Below are 13,391 nucleotides of genomic sequence, written 5' to 3' on the forward strand. Positions count from 1 at the left end.
CTAGGCTTCATGGTGGCTTCCATGGGGGTCTCCCCAGCAAGAACTCGGTGAGGTGGGCAAGGGGCCAAGAGAGAGTGACTGGCCCACAGTCACTCAGAGAGTTTCCATGACTGAGGGTGGTCTTGAACTTAGTCTCCTCCCTGCTAGCCCAACACCTTAACCAACCTGTAGATCAAGCTGAGAAAGCAGATGATAAAATAAATCCCAATTGTGAAAATGTAAGCTAGCTGCATGTAATATGGCGAGGTGTTCTCAATTTTTGCTATTGTAGCGTTGGTATAAAAGCCGCTGTAGAGCACCGTGTTTGTAAAGTAACCCTGGAATGATAAGAGAAAGTATCAGAATTCAGGAGATCAGCAAAAGATTGTTATTGATAGTATCAGTTGTCTAATATTCTTCCCTCCCCGTACAGGCAGAGAAGAACTCGCTGGTATTCAGCCTGTTTCATGCTGGGTTTATTTTGTAACATTCACTCTTATTTTGGGTTGCTTCTTCTTAAACAGTCTTTTTAACAGGCAATTAGAATCACACACCATACTAAAACATGAAGTGGTTTGCTTGCTGGAGTTAAGTGTGTTGTGTGAATCCAAATACTGAAGTCTAAACCATAATTCATGACTTAGCATCTCAAGTGAACCCAGCCAGCTGTGGTTGAATCAATAAACCACAATTAAATCAGATTAGTACAATGGAAGGGAAAAAAGAAAACCCAGCTCTGTCTCGATTTTTCATTTTACAAACACACGTACAGCTCCGGTGAAAAACTCCAGGCCCATGAAGGAAAGGTGGTTTGGTTGGGCTGCAATGAGCTGAGGAACAGCAAGAAAACTGAAGTTCACAAGGAATGAGAAAACGTTGAACATGAGAAGCCATGTCAGAAACACAAAGTAGGAATGGATGCTGGTCCCAAATTGGCTGCCGATGTCTTTGAGCGTCTTCTGCCAAAACCGAAAGAGCTGAAGGCAGTCCACAAAGCTGTTCTTTAACTGCCGGAAGGACTAGGAGAAGAAAACAAAATCAGCTCACCATTGCTATGAAGAGCATCATGCCCAAACCATCATGTAACCATAGTTAAACGAAGAAACCCTAACTGCTTGGGTCCACGCCATGCAATAAGCGAAATACCAACCAATTCCTTCTTGGTTTTATCAAGTTTCAGATGCAAAATAACTCAATCAGGCCTGACAATATATATATTGACTCACAGGGAAGGAAACCTCCTGGGGATCCACATCAAGAGTAAACGTCTCAGACCAGCTTTGATAGGCTAATGCATCCCCCTTCTCAGGCACTGCAGCACACCAGCAGGGATATGCTACATGGCTGGGCCTGATGGAAACTGAAGTCTAAAATACCAGGCTGAGTACAGCCCACACATCCTCGCAATAGATAACATTTCTTTTTCTCTCAACAAATGCTCTTTATTCAACAAAGGCATGTCTCAGTTAACAAGAGTAGAATTTCAAGGCTGACCGAGAGGAACCTGCATACTCTTTCCACACGCCATTCTCTTGCCCACTGCCTCCTTTTCCTCCCAGGCATTACAGGAGGAAATGCAGAGAGGAAGGAGGATGACCTTGACAGAGATCAGCAAACGCTGTTGCTTAGGCAAAAGATGTCATGGTATATGGGAATGACCTTGGGAGACAGGAAGAGTCCCAGGCTAGGTAACAGGTCAGATAAGGGGCAGCTGAGCTCGCAGAAGGAATGGGGACCTGGCAGACATCTCAGGAGGGGCTCTCCCTGGTTTCCTGGATGTGAAGGTGAAGGGGGAGAGATGTATTTTCAGATTTGCAAGATTCTGTTAATGTAACCTTATAATAAAGATAGAGCTAGTATTCCTGGGTGTGCTTCTTGTCTGGACTACCTCGCAAGGTTGACAAAAGGGGCTAAAGCATTTTTGAAGTCCAGAACGTTCAGATAACATTTGGAAACAGCTCAGACAGACACCTCCCTAATTTGCTGAACTATTAGGAGGAGGAAGAGGTACAGCACAATCAGACTGGCAAGATTATTATAGCTAATCTCAGTAAAAGTACTTTTAGTCTTCTTGGGGACTTGATTTGCTGGTCTGGTCTATCTAGCGGGGCTGGCAGGAAACACAGGACCTAAAAGGCCATTCATCTGGGAACCCCCATGTTATGGGTACCCTGATCTTCTGCCCTATAGTCTGGCAATAAAAGGGTGACTTCTTACCAAAGCTGTGCTGTAGAAGCACTGGGTACAACAATTAAGATGCGCATCCCGGCTGTGGGAGTTCTTCTTTCTTTCTGTAAGAACACGGTTCCTGTCAAATATCAGACAGCAAAATAATATTAGTGAGATGGGTGGGTGGAAACCAGCTCTTTTAAAACTTTATTATCTCATCCTAAATTGGCAAGTCTAAAACACTAGATTAACTAAAGATGATAAAACTCCAGTTGTTGTTTTAAATCAGTTTTTTCCCTTATTTCATTCTCCTTCCTGCAAGATAAGACTGACGTGTTCCATTAGCAAAATGTGACCACATGCACAACATGTCATTTAGACATTTAAAATAATTTCTGTAGAATATTTAGACATTTTGTATCTAAAACCACTTATAGGGCAGTTTACAAAACAAACAAAATAAACAGTTCTACATATATCCAGAGAAAAAATTAAAGTGAGAACCAACAACAGTATAACAAGAGCTCTTTCCAGCACTTCAATTAAATGTCAGTCTTTTTCTATTTCTGTATAACACAAATCTCTGTACGCTTGCTAGATATGGAGAATAATATATATGTGTATAATCTCTATATGCAAACACTGTACTTGCTAGATGCAGAGAAGGAAAAGAATAGAAGGAGGTGAAACATTAAAATAATCTATTTATTTTATATATTTATATTTCGAATTTAGACACCACCCATCTCCCAAAGAAGTGACTCTGGGAGGTTTACAATAAAACAACAAGAACTAAAACAACAAAGAAACATTAATTAAAATAGAATAAAAACAGTATAAAAATAGAGTAAAACCAAACACATGCATAAATAATGCATTTTTAACCCTTGTGAGTTAACTAAGTACCCTCAGAATACAAATATGTGCCTGCTACCTAATCTCACGTTTTTCTTTCATTGATTTGGGAATCTTCTGGATTGCTTTAACTCTTTCACGGCTAGACATGGTTGACAAATCGTTGATTAATTTTTCTTCTGCAAAAAATAAAGATGGCAATAAAATCAGGAGAGAGACGGGGTTCATACATTCCATGAAGTCATAGTTTCTCAGTTGATTTCAGGTAAGTTTCTCTGGGTGATCCATCTTGTAATTAGGAGGCGACACAGCCCCACCAAACCAAAAAAGAAACTTTTGCATTCCAATGGTCAATGATTATAACAACAGGAATCAGTTCCTGATGGGACTCTAAAATTTGAAAAGAAAACTAAAGAGAACGGAATTAAACAAAATAAATAAATAACTGACCTTCTTTCCTCTTTGCTTCCATATAGCCTGGGTCTAAACGAAGCAAGCTGGGTGTTGCAAAATCTGCATCGCTGTCTCGCCTGCTATGTCTCCGGACAATGTTAACTGTAGTAAAAGAATTAACCGTGGAAAGTTTCAATGAATTTGCAATTAACTGCACAATCATACAAGCATCTAATCAGAAATCTACGCCTACCTTGCCTAGAACTGAGCAGACCAGGATTGTGCTTGCCAAGAAGGAAAAAAGGAGCCGGAGCAAACCGTTTCATAATATTACTCAATAAGGGAGAAAGGAATGAGGAAAAGGCCACAGAAGAGCCACTGTTGTGGCAAAGTAACCGTTGGCCTTCCAAACAGCACCGCTCAAACCCAACCGTTCACTCAAATGTATTGCTTTAGCAAATTAAAGGTCTGACCAAGGGAGATTCTGGATTGAGATTCAACGTGGCTCATTTAACCAGAGTTTACTGGCTCAACTACAGTTAGTTTGGTTTAGGCAACACACTAAGCCCTAAGCCCGGATACACGAATCATAGTGTTTGGCTTCACAACAAACCAAGTGCACAAAACCCAGATGGCGAGCAAGCTTCAGCATGAGGATCTAAGAGATCCGGGATGTCACGATGTTGTTTGGGTTTGCATGCAACATTATAAAGATGGTATATAAACCATAATGGCTGAGCTGTACATGTTAAGCTTTTCTAGCTATGGCTTGTTACTTCCTTGGGTTGATAGAACCCAGCTCTTGATGTCTTTTTGGTGCCAGGCTAAGCTCCTTCTCTGGGCGTTTTAAGTGATAGCCTTACACTTGGGCAGCAACATTTAACCTCTTATCTGTTCTGGGCTACTTATTAATGTATTTTATTGCATTTATTATTTTGCCTGTTTGGGAAGTTACTCTTTTTCCTGTTTTAAATATGTTTTTTTTCCTCTGCCAAAAGAGTTTCAGCAACTGGTCGGATTAGAAATATGATTATGGTTTGCCTCAATCTCTTTCATGGATATTTATGTGATAATTTCTACTGTCTGCTCACTAGGAACTTGACAGGAATATTGATCTTCTTCCCTGCATTCTTCTTTTGGCATTTGCTTTTCAGTCTTTGCTGGCCCAGAAAGAAAACGTGAATTATTTCTGAGTATTCCTGTTCTCCATCTGCCTTAGTGGAAAAGCCTTGTCCGTGAAGGACTTTCACCTGGACGCCCTTTCTGTGAAACCATTTAAACAATCTAGATGATTCATCTTCAGTATCTATCTATTTATTTATTTGATTTAGAGGTAGGGCGCCTAGTGTACTCTCCTCCCATTCTTCCCCTCAATAACAACCCTGTGAGATAGGTTGGAGTGAAAGAAAGTAACTGGATCGCTGTCCCCCAGGGAACTTCTATGGCTGAGGAGGGAGTAGAACCTGGATCTCCCTGGTGTCAGTCTAACACTTTAACCACCATACCACAACGGCTCTTACTCTGGCGTTTCAGTGTTGGATGTTAAGTCTTTAATCGGTATCTTGGAAAATCCATGTTCATACAGTTGAAACATTAACTAAAGAGATTTTCCAGTATGGAATTTCCTCCTTTCTTGACCAAAATGAGTCAACCCCCACTTTCCACAAATCGCCTAAAACATGTACTTTTGTGCAATTTTCCATAAATTGCCCAAAATACGTACTAGAGAATACGCCTGGTTCCCGCCTTACAAGCATAGTGACTGATAATAAAATTAATAAAATTTGGTTAAAGAATGTTAGAAAAAAATAAGGTTGGGTCACTGAATATTTTTGGACCAAATCTTTTAATAAATCCAGTAAATGAATTGTCTTAAATCTTACCGCTCTCTGATGCATCTGAGTACCTGTCTGCATCCTGAATATTGCAAGCATGGCTGGTAGGAGGTAACATCCATCCAAATTCTGGTTGATACTCAAAGGAAGGATTCACTGATAAAGGAAAAAGAAAAACACAGAATAAACTGTTTACACATCTTGTAATACATACAGACTGGATTTATCTATCTTCTTAACCTAAGTTTCTTAATCCATGATTGAATAAACCACAATGGGCTAGGTTCATACAACATGGCTAAATGGTTGGATTCATAAAACATGCTAAGCCACAATCAAGCTAATCACATTTTACCATAGTGTAATGTATGAACCCAGCCACAGAAAATGAGGGATATCTAGGCTATAGCATTTCCATCTGACATGTGAGTTTTCTACATGCAGGGAAATATGTATATGGAATGACATTAAGTCATGAGAACCTTCACCCCCAATCTGAAATGGTACAACCCGGACCCAAATTGACCAGCTCAATACAAATGAGGACACAGCCAAATTCAGAAGACTCATGCAAGCACACTTAGAACCATTCAGATCATTGCTCCAAACATTAAACAATTAAAAGTTGCATGCTCAGACATTTTGGCATAAGGACTAGAAATATTTGTTTAACCAGAAAACAGTTCAGGATTGTTAGTCTGCAAGCAGCAGATTAAAAAGCTCAAAGCAGGTTATAGAACCCTGGAAGGGTTAAAAACATTCACTACATAAACACCAGTCAAGACACTGACGACACCATCTTCATCCCCAAATGGATTCTTAAAGAGACAGATCTTCACAGTCTTCACAGGTAGACTCGTGTCTACATCTATATACAGTACAGAGACAGACTTATCTCTGTGTCTATACTGTGGACACCTCAATTATCTGCACTGCTTTGACCTATACATTCAGTGGAGCTGCATACCATGTGCATTTCCATATGGGTTTGAATGGGGCAACTCAACCCCCAAATCTCTTGGTTGATATTCATCCTCATATTCACTCCGTACTAAGTTCAGCGGTATTAGAACTGGTGCGTTCTGCCTTTGTCCTCCTCCCCTGTTGTAATCTTCAAAGGGGACATAAGGAAAGGTATTGCCTGAACTGTGATTAAAAGAAGTACTCCTTTGAGAAGGTCTTCTGTAGAACAAACAAAGAAGGGGGAAGTTAACAATTATCCAAACCAGATAAAGGTATTGCTTTCAAATTCACCTACAGATGCCGCAGAAACCTGGTGGAATTACATCTCCTGTGCAATTATTAGAGATCAAAGAACAACTTGGACTCCCTAACAGTACAATTTGTTACAGCCCTACTCAGAATAAGAGTGTGTTTTACATTTTTAACAACCTGAGAAACCTTTCAGAGTTGAAAAGTAGTATGTAAGTACATGCAAATAAACATCTTTTTCTAAGAGCGAAGTTAGAGGGTGAGTGCCAAAAGGATTGTAGCTTAAAAAGGGGGCACTGAGTAACACAACAAAGTAGGTTGCTAAATGTCAAGAGCAACCTTAAAGCTTTTATTTCAAGTAACCGAAATGAAAAATGGAAAACAGAAATTGAACTGATGCTGGGGGAAGGCAACATTGGCAGGCACACCAAATAGGAGTATAAAAATAAGAGGAGGAGGAAATATTGCAATCTTTTTGTCACCAATTCCACTTCTAATAGCCCCCTTAACAAAAACCAAATCTCTATCCAAATTTCTTTTAGGCACATACACAGTTCTTCCTGATCGGAAACTTACAGCTTGTCGATTTCCAATGTTTCAGAATAGCGGTAGCCAGGATTTTCAATATCACCGTAAGGAAAAGACATGATGGGTCCAAATCTTGGCCTTTGTAGGAAAGAGCCCCTGGAAATTTGCTTAGATTATCTCGGTTCTGCAAATCTCATCTTGAACCTATTTCAAAAGAAATTAACATCATGGATGTTATGGAGACTATTAGAGAGTTCTTCAAGAAGACATCTATTTTTCCGTTAGCAGGCAAAAGTAGCTATATTGGTATCTAGAGAATTAAGGAGAAGAGGGAACTTTACATTATTTTTTAACTTTCCTATTTCTCTTGAGTTCTGTCCTCTTCCTACCAAAAGTCCTATGTTTCATCTAAGGACAGACAGAAACCTAGCAGTATTACTTGACCTCACAGCAGAAGTTCAGGGCTCTGCAAGTGGGCTGTTTGTGTATGTGTGTGTGTTTGCATAAGAGAGACAGGGAGGGAGAATTAACACCCCATGACTAGCAAACGATTGGGGAAGCAACAAATCAGTCTGCCAATTATTTCCTCCTTTCTTTCTTTCCAAAAAGACAGTTTATAATCAAGAAGGAGTTAGATTACAACAGACATAGCTACCGTACAGAGAAACCCTGTTGTAGATTTCTGAAGAGGGAGTTGAGTATCTTGCATTACAGATGGAAATTCGTGTGACAGTATAAACACTAATTTATTATCATATAAATTAATTATTAGACTGACACTGCATCTTTTCCCCCGAGACTCCTTTTATTGATACGCATGATACTGTATCAGTATCGCAGGCTTTGTCTACAAACTACAGTCTTCTCTCCCAATTACATCTTGTAATCTGGCTATAAGAATGAAAATGTTTCATCTTTTATTATTCTCACCAAATGATGTGCTTTAACTTATCCAGAAACAAATCACCCCCAATGTTCTCTGCATCACCCAAAAGTCATGTGTGTTTGTTCATGAACACGGAAACATGCAAAGGCCTTAGGGATTGTCACACTGGCATTAAGAGACAAAGGTCAGTTATTTTCATGTTGGAAAAAATGTCTTATGTCAGCTACATAAAAGCATATTTCAGAGACTTTATCATCCAGAAATAGCTGGCAGTCCTAACAGAGCATAATAAAATGAATTATACTTTGATCTGATATCAAGCTCTTTCTCCTTCCCAACTACTTCCATCCCACCCCAGAAAAACCAACCATAATTGTTTTCATGTTTATCTATGACTGTTTGGTTTGATTGGAGTTTAATGCGACGAATACTATTTTATGTTATATACGAAGCCATCCCTGTGATTTATTTAACAAACCATGTTAAAAATCAACTAAAGTTTAGTGACTGCATTTAATATTTTTCCTCGTTTCACCAAACTTTTTGGCTTTTTACAAATTTTCCTTCTTGGCCCTCCTGTAGAATTGTTATCTATTCTTAGGGTAGAGGAGATCTTGTTTATTTTGATCTTTTCAATCAGATCATGTTTTAACATATGGCATTAAGCTGCCTTGAAATTCTATCCAGGTTGAAAAGCAGGAGGGAAAATTATTTCAGAAGTTTGAAAAAAAATACTAGTATAAATTTTTAAATTCTATCTCAACAGTATAAATATTACGAGGTACTGTACCCATGTCATTTAAAAAGCACTCATAACCTTCACCATGCACTAAAGTAAAATTATTTTATCTTTGCAATAGCTTCTCGGATGACCCTGAGCAGGAAAGGTAAAACTGATCTGGCTTTGGTACCAGTTCCACTTTATAATTTAATGAGATATATCGTTTTCACCAACCTCACTTACAAGCTCCTGTGCAGAACAAAAGAAAGAAACTGAAAAAGTCTTAAAATTAACAACACAGACTGGCTACTTGCCACTGCCTCAAGTTAATATAGTGCCTTTTTTTTGCCCAATATTGCAAAAAAGTAAAAGCAACATGTGCAAAAAGATGTATGTGGCCAATGCCACTTCAAGAGCAGAAACTATAGCTTATTTCTCACTGATAAGTCAATTTGGATTGTACAGTTTCAGACGAGCTGCATATTTATCCATTAATACATATACATACACAGAAACAGCATGTTGGGTAGAAGCCTTTTCCTCTTAAAAAGATGATTTATCTATACACATGGTGTTTTGACTTTAATTTCAGCACAGTAAAAAATGTATCTTTTAAATGTACCATTAAAATGGTATCTTCTACATGTTTTCCAATGCTGATCACACATTTGTGGATAATCTCTAGCTGCTCAGATGAAGAGTAAATATGGGGGTGAATACCAGCAGGACTTTAGCACAAATGGGGATACTGAGGAACCAAACAGACGAATCAGTGACAGGAGTGGGACACTGCAATGTACAACTCAGCCAAAAAGGAAGAGAAAAATGCATTTGGGGCGGGAGGAAGTTCCCAGCTGATGTCTGAAGTTTATCAATACTGATCCTGTAACGTGCCTAGATAAGAAGCACAGGTGTTCTCTTGTATACATTTTCTTGGCAAAAGTCCCACTAACCTCAAGGAAGATAACTTGGAGTAAACAAGTACAAGCTTGCATAGTTACGTGCATTTAAATCCCCTCCATTTCTATGGGAATTAAGCCTAAAATATTTATTTAGGGGCTCCACCTATATATAAACATTGTAACTAACTGATAAAGCCCTTGTAAGTTTTGTTTTTTAAAAAGTTACTGTGATAAAGCAAACAATGCTTTATTTATATATGTAGGTAAGTATGTATGTGTTTTATTTCGAATGTAGATACCGTCCATCTCATGAAGATGTTGACAGATATGCAACACAGGATATTTAGCCCTTAGATTTTCACTTGTATTTTATCATCTGTTTACATCTGAAAACTGTATAGGAGAAAACGAATGGATGATCCAGTTGTTTAAAGTCACACAAATACACTGGGAAAATGTAATTCCTGTACCGGAGTCTCAATAGAAAAAAATTCAACCAGTTAGTAGCTTTTTCCACTAGTGAGGCAGTCAAGAAGTACTACTGGAATTACTACAATACTACTATTGTCGAAAAGACTACCCTATATTTTCAAGAACTTTAGCAAACATCAATCCTTTGACTCTAATAATCATTAATACAACTCGTCAGATCTCTTTCTTCCCCGTCGTCCCCAGTCTAATATGTTGCATTTACTTCCTGATCAGTGAAACATTCGAAAATTCCCTGTGAAATTATTATGCAGTTCAGATAATCCCCAGTTTAAGAACAAGTTCCATTCCCAAGGTCTGTCCTTAAGTCAAATTTGTACGTAAGCTGGAACAGTATTATTGTATAATACTGTATAAGTAGTATTGTGTAATGAACTCAAACCATTGTGTATTTAACTCAAATTTTGCTACAGTAGGCTGTGTTCTTAAGTATGGGTCATCTGTAACTTGGGCGTTCTTAACCCGAGGACAAGACCTTTCAATGCACAACAAGGACAAGCTTCAAGAATCCTAAAAAAATTAAATTAAATTACTAACCCAGAGGCCAACACTTCCCCAGATAGCAGTTACATTCGCACAACACACCTATAGTTTGAATAATTCAGTTTTTTGGATTACCCACACAGTAAGGACATGAACAGAGTTTGCACGATACGCAGATTTAACCTGTGTGGTATTAGCAGTTGAACTTGAGAAATTGGGATTTTCAGGATGATTCTGTGCTATTGACTGAGTTCCCGCATTATGCTAAATCATAGCTTGTTTTAACCATAGTTCATTGAATAAATTATAACAGTTGGGCTAACACATGACATACTAAGGTAAAACAATGACTTGCAATCAATGTCTAGGTTGGTACGTTAAAGTAAATCAAGTGGCTTTAGACAAATTGCACACAGTTAGCTATTCTCACAGTCTGGCAAAGCTGTTGAGCAGATAAAACAACACAGAAGGATGAAGCATGAATGCCACCTTGAATTGCTTGGAGAAAGGTTGGGAAATAAATGTTAAGAAATGCAAAAGGTTCTCAGGTGAGGAAGGAGAGAAAGTATTTCTCTCCTTCCTCCATGGTTAGCCCTGGAGGGGGGAAAAACATTTTTTAAATACGGGAGATCCTAGAAACTGAGGAATGGGATGCAGAAATGCAGGAAACAATATCCCTGCAAAGAGCAGAAACTGGGTTTGGCAAAGCAAGGAATTACCAAAAGAGAAAAAAAAACATGTCACTTTTCAAAACAACAGGGCTAAAGTACCCTGATAGGAAAATCTTGTGGCTCCTTACCCCTCCCAGGATGAGTTTAATTTTAAGATCTCTTGGCAGACACCGCCGGCAACATTTGCTCAGATCCACTCATCTTTGCATTTTCCCGGCTTTCTTGGAAAAAGCTGGCATCAGTTCCTGGGGAGGAAGACGGAAAAAGAAGAGGAAAGAACCACGACGTATCTTTGGAACAGCGCTGGAGGAAATGCCCGTACCTGAATTTCAGCTGCCAACTCAACCCAAACTCTCAGAAATTCAATCTTTGTCCTGCAGGGTGTGCACACTCATTTGCAGTGCTGGGACGGAGGGGGGGGGGGATTAACTCACCATTGACTCACCTTCCTGAAACAAATCCCAGGTAGCTAACTTGAGATCAAATGAAGCGGATTGTCGGGGTCATAGGTTACCTTGCCCTGAGCTGTTTTTTCCCTGCGTCAGCATAATGCTTTTTTGTACACTTCACTCCTTTGGGATGGTACCTATTTTGATTCACTTTGGGTCTTTTAGGCTGCAATTACGGTTAGAGAAGGGGGTGTTATTGTTCCTGGCAGGTTTTGCCACCTGTTATTCTCAGCCTTTCACTTAGCTTTGTACGGAAGGAAAGGCCGATGTACCAAGAAGAGGCTCTTCCGCTGGGCCTTAACTGTCTTTAAGTCCAGAGGATTTTTTAAATTAAAAAAAGGGCTGCATTACTGGAAAAGCAACAGAGAAAACAAGCAGCCAAGTCTGGTTTTGTTTTTTTCTCATCCATGTGGAATTTATCCCCTAAAGTACTTTGTGTATTAGTCACAGCATTTCAATTGTCAGTATTGTTACAGGAGACTAACAATGTGTACGTTATTGATAATACAGTTCCTAGAGGAAGTAGAAACTGGATGTGTAACTTTGTCCAGTTCAGAACAGAAAAATCTGGCAGTTCGATAAAGACTCAGTTTTCACATGATAAAACCTTATGTCATAATAAATCATTGAATCTCTAAAATGCCCTAATGCTGTCTCCAGTCTGCTGTTACACAACCCAATAGGCCATATTTTGCTTAACCATAGTTTATTGAAGTCACCACAAACAGTCCACATTTGCTTAGTGCAATGTATGAAGCAGGCCTGGGTTAAATTTGCAGAAGACAATTGCACAACTGTACCAGAACTTCAATTTCTGGGGCACAGATTCAAGAGAATGAGAGCTTGGGGAACTTCCACGAGACGCCCAGCAATCTTGGTTACCTTAATTCAGTGCTTTGCTGGCTGGGGAATTCTGGGAATTGAAGTCCACACATCTTAAAGTTGCCAAGGTGGAGAAATACTGCCTTAATTGATGGAAAGGATACTGGAAGTTGTAGTTCCAGTGCCTGCAAAGCCAATGGCTGGTAAACTCAGAGGGCAGATCTGGACTTCCCAATTCCTTGTTGTTGGAACCACAGCAAGGTTATCCCATACAATGTAATGAGATACTGTTCAAAAGGCTTTAAAATCAGCAGGAGAAACTCTGGTTTATAATTCCCCAGCGACTGACTTATACTAAAATCAGTCCTCTTTCTTTTGAAATGTTTCAAAGATCATAGCCACAAAGCCAAGCGTTGTAAACGCCACTCCTAGTGAAACGCTAATACAAACACTGACTAGAATGCTCTGAACTGAAATTGAGTAGAAGTATTGTTGGATTATTCAAAGCTAATGTTTATCTTAAAAGGGTTTTTTAAAAAAAAGGTTTGATGAATGCAGAGTGGAAAATGCAACTGTACAATTACCGTTGTTCAAAGAATGAAGCATGGAGAAGGCGGTGGTTGATGAAAAGAATAATCCCAAATTAGCAATCCCTGCAGGAATTTGAGTTAAAACACTCTGTACAGTTAAAGAGTAGAAATTTAGGAAGAACACAACTGAAATTATTAAAAACAACTTGTGTTGTTGAATAAAAACTGAAAAGATGTAGCCAGTAATTCTCATTATTCTACAACTGTTTGGCCTCTTATTTAAAATTCTCAAATTGAAAGTTAGGGCAGAAAAGCATCAAGAAAGTCTGTTAAGAATTATTAACATATTTTAAACAAGAAAGTGAAGTCATAGAAACTATCATCTTCATTTCATCACTCTTAACAGGGTTTTGACCACAGCTGGGCTCACACATTGCACTAAAAAGTAGATTGCTTGGTTTGGTCTT

At 38.9% G+C, this 13,391-nt stretch overlaps 1 protein-coding gene across 1 annotated transcript in view; it reads right to left on the reverse strand.

The window, feature by feature from the left end:
• Positions 1-13,391, reverse strand: part of TMC5 (transmembrane channel like 5) — a 30,161-nt gene that overhangs the window by 15,582 nt on the left and 1,188 nt on the right. Inside the window, exons 2-10 of the mRNA XM_007437922.4 lie at positions 11,252-11,368; positions 7,020-7,175; positions 6,199-6,413; positions 5,280-5,387; positions 3,454-3,558; positions 3,083-3,182; positions 2,197-2,287; positions 750-998; positions 166-317 (exon numbers count right to left, since the gene is read on the reverse strand). Coding sequence (XP_007437984.3) covers positions 166-317; positions 750-998; positions 2,197-2,287; positions 3,083-3,182; positions 3,454-3,558; positions 5,280-5,387; positions 6,199-6,413; positions 7,020-7,090 — 1,091 coding nt within the window. The 5' untranslated portion in view covers positions 7,091-7,175; positions 11,252-11,368. The remainder of the gene's footprint in view (positions 1-165; positions 318-749; positions 999-2,196; positions 2,288-3,082; positions 3,183-3,453; positions 3,559-5,279; positions 5,388-6,198; positions 6,414-7,019; positions 7,176-11,251; positions 11,369-13,391) is intronic.

This window comes from Python bivittatus, unplaced genomic scaffold (assembly GCF_059951505.1).
Source record: "Python bivittatus isolate LINGU-HERP-01145 unplaced genomic scaffold, Pbiv_v1 ctg000560_np1212, whole genome shotgun sequence".
NCBI lineage: Eukaryota > Metazoa > Chordata > Lepidosauria > Squamata > Pythonidae > Python > Python bivittatus.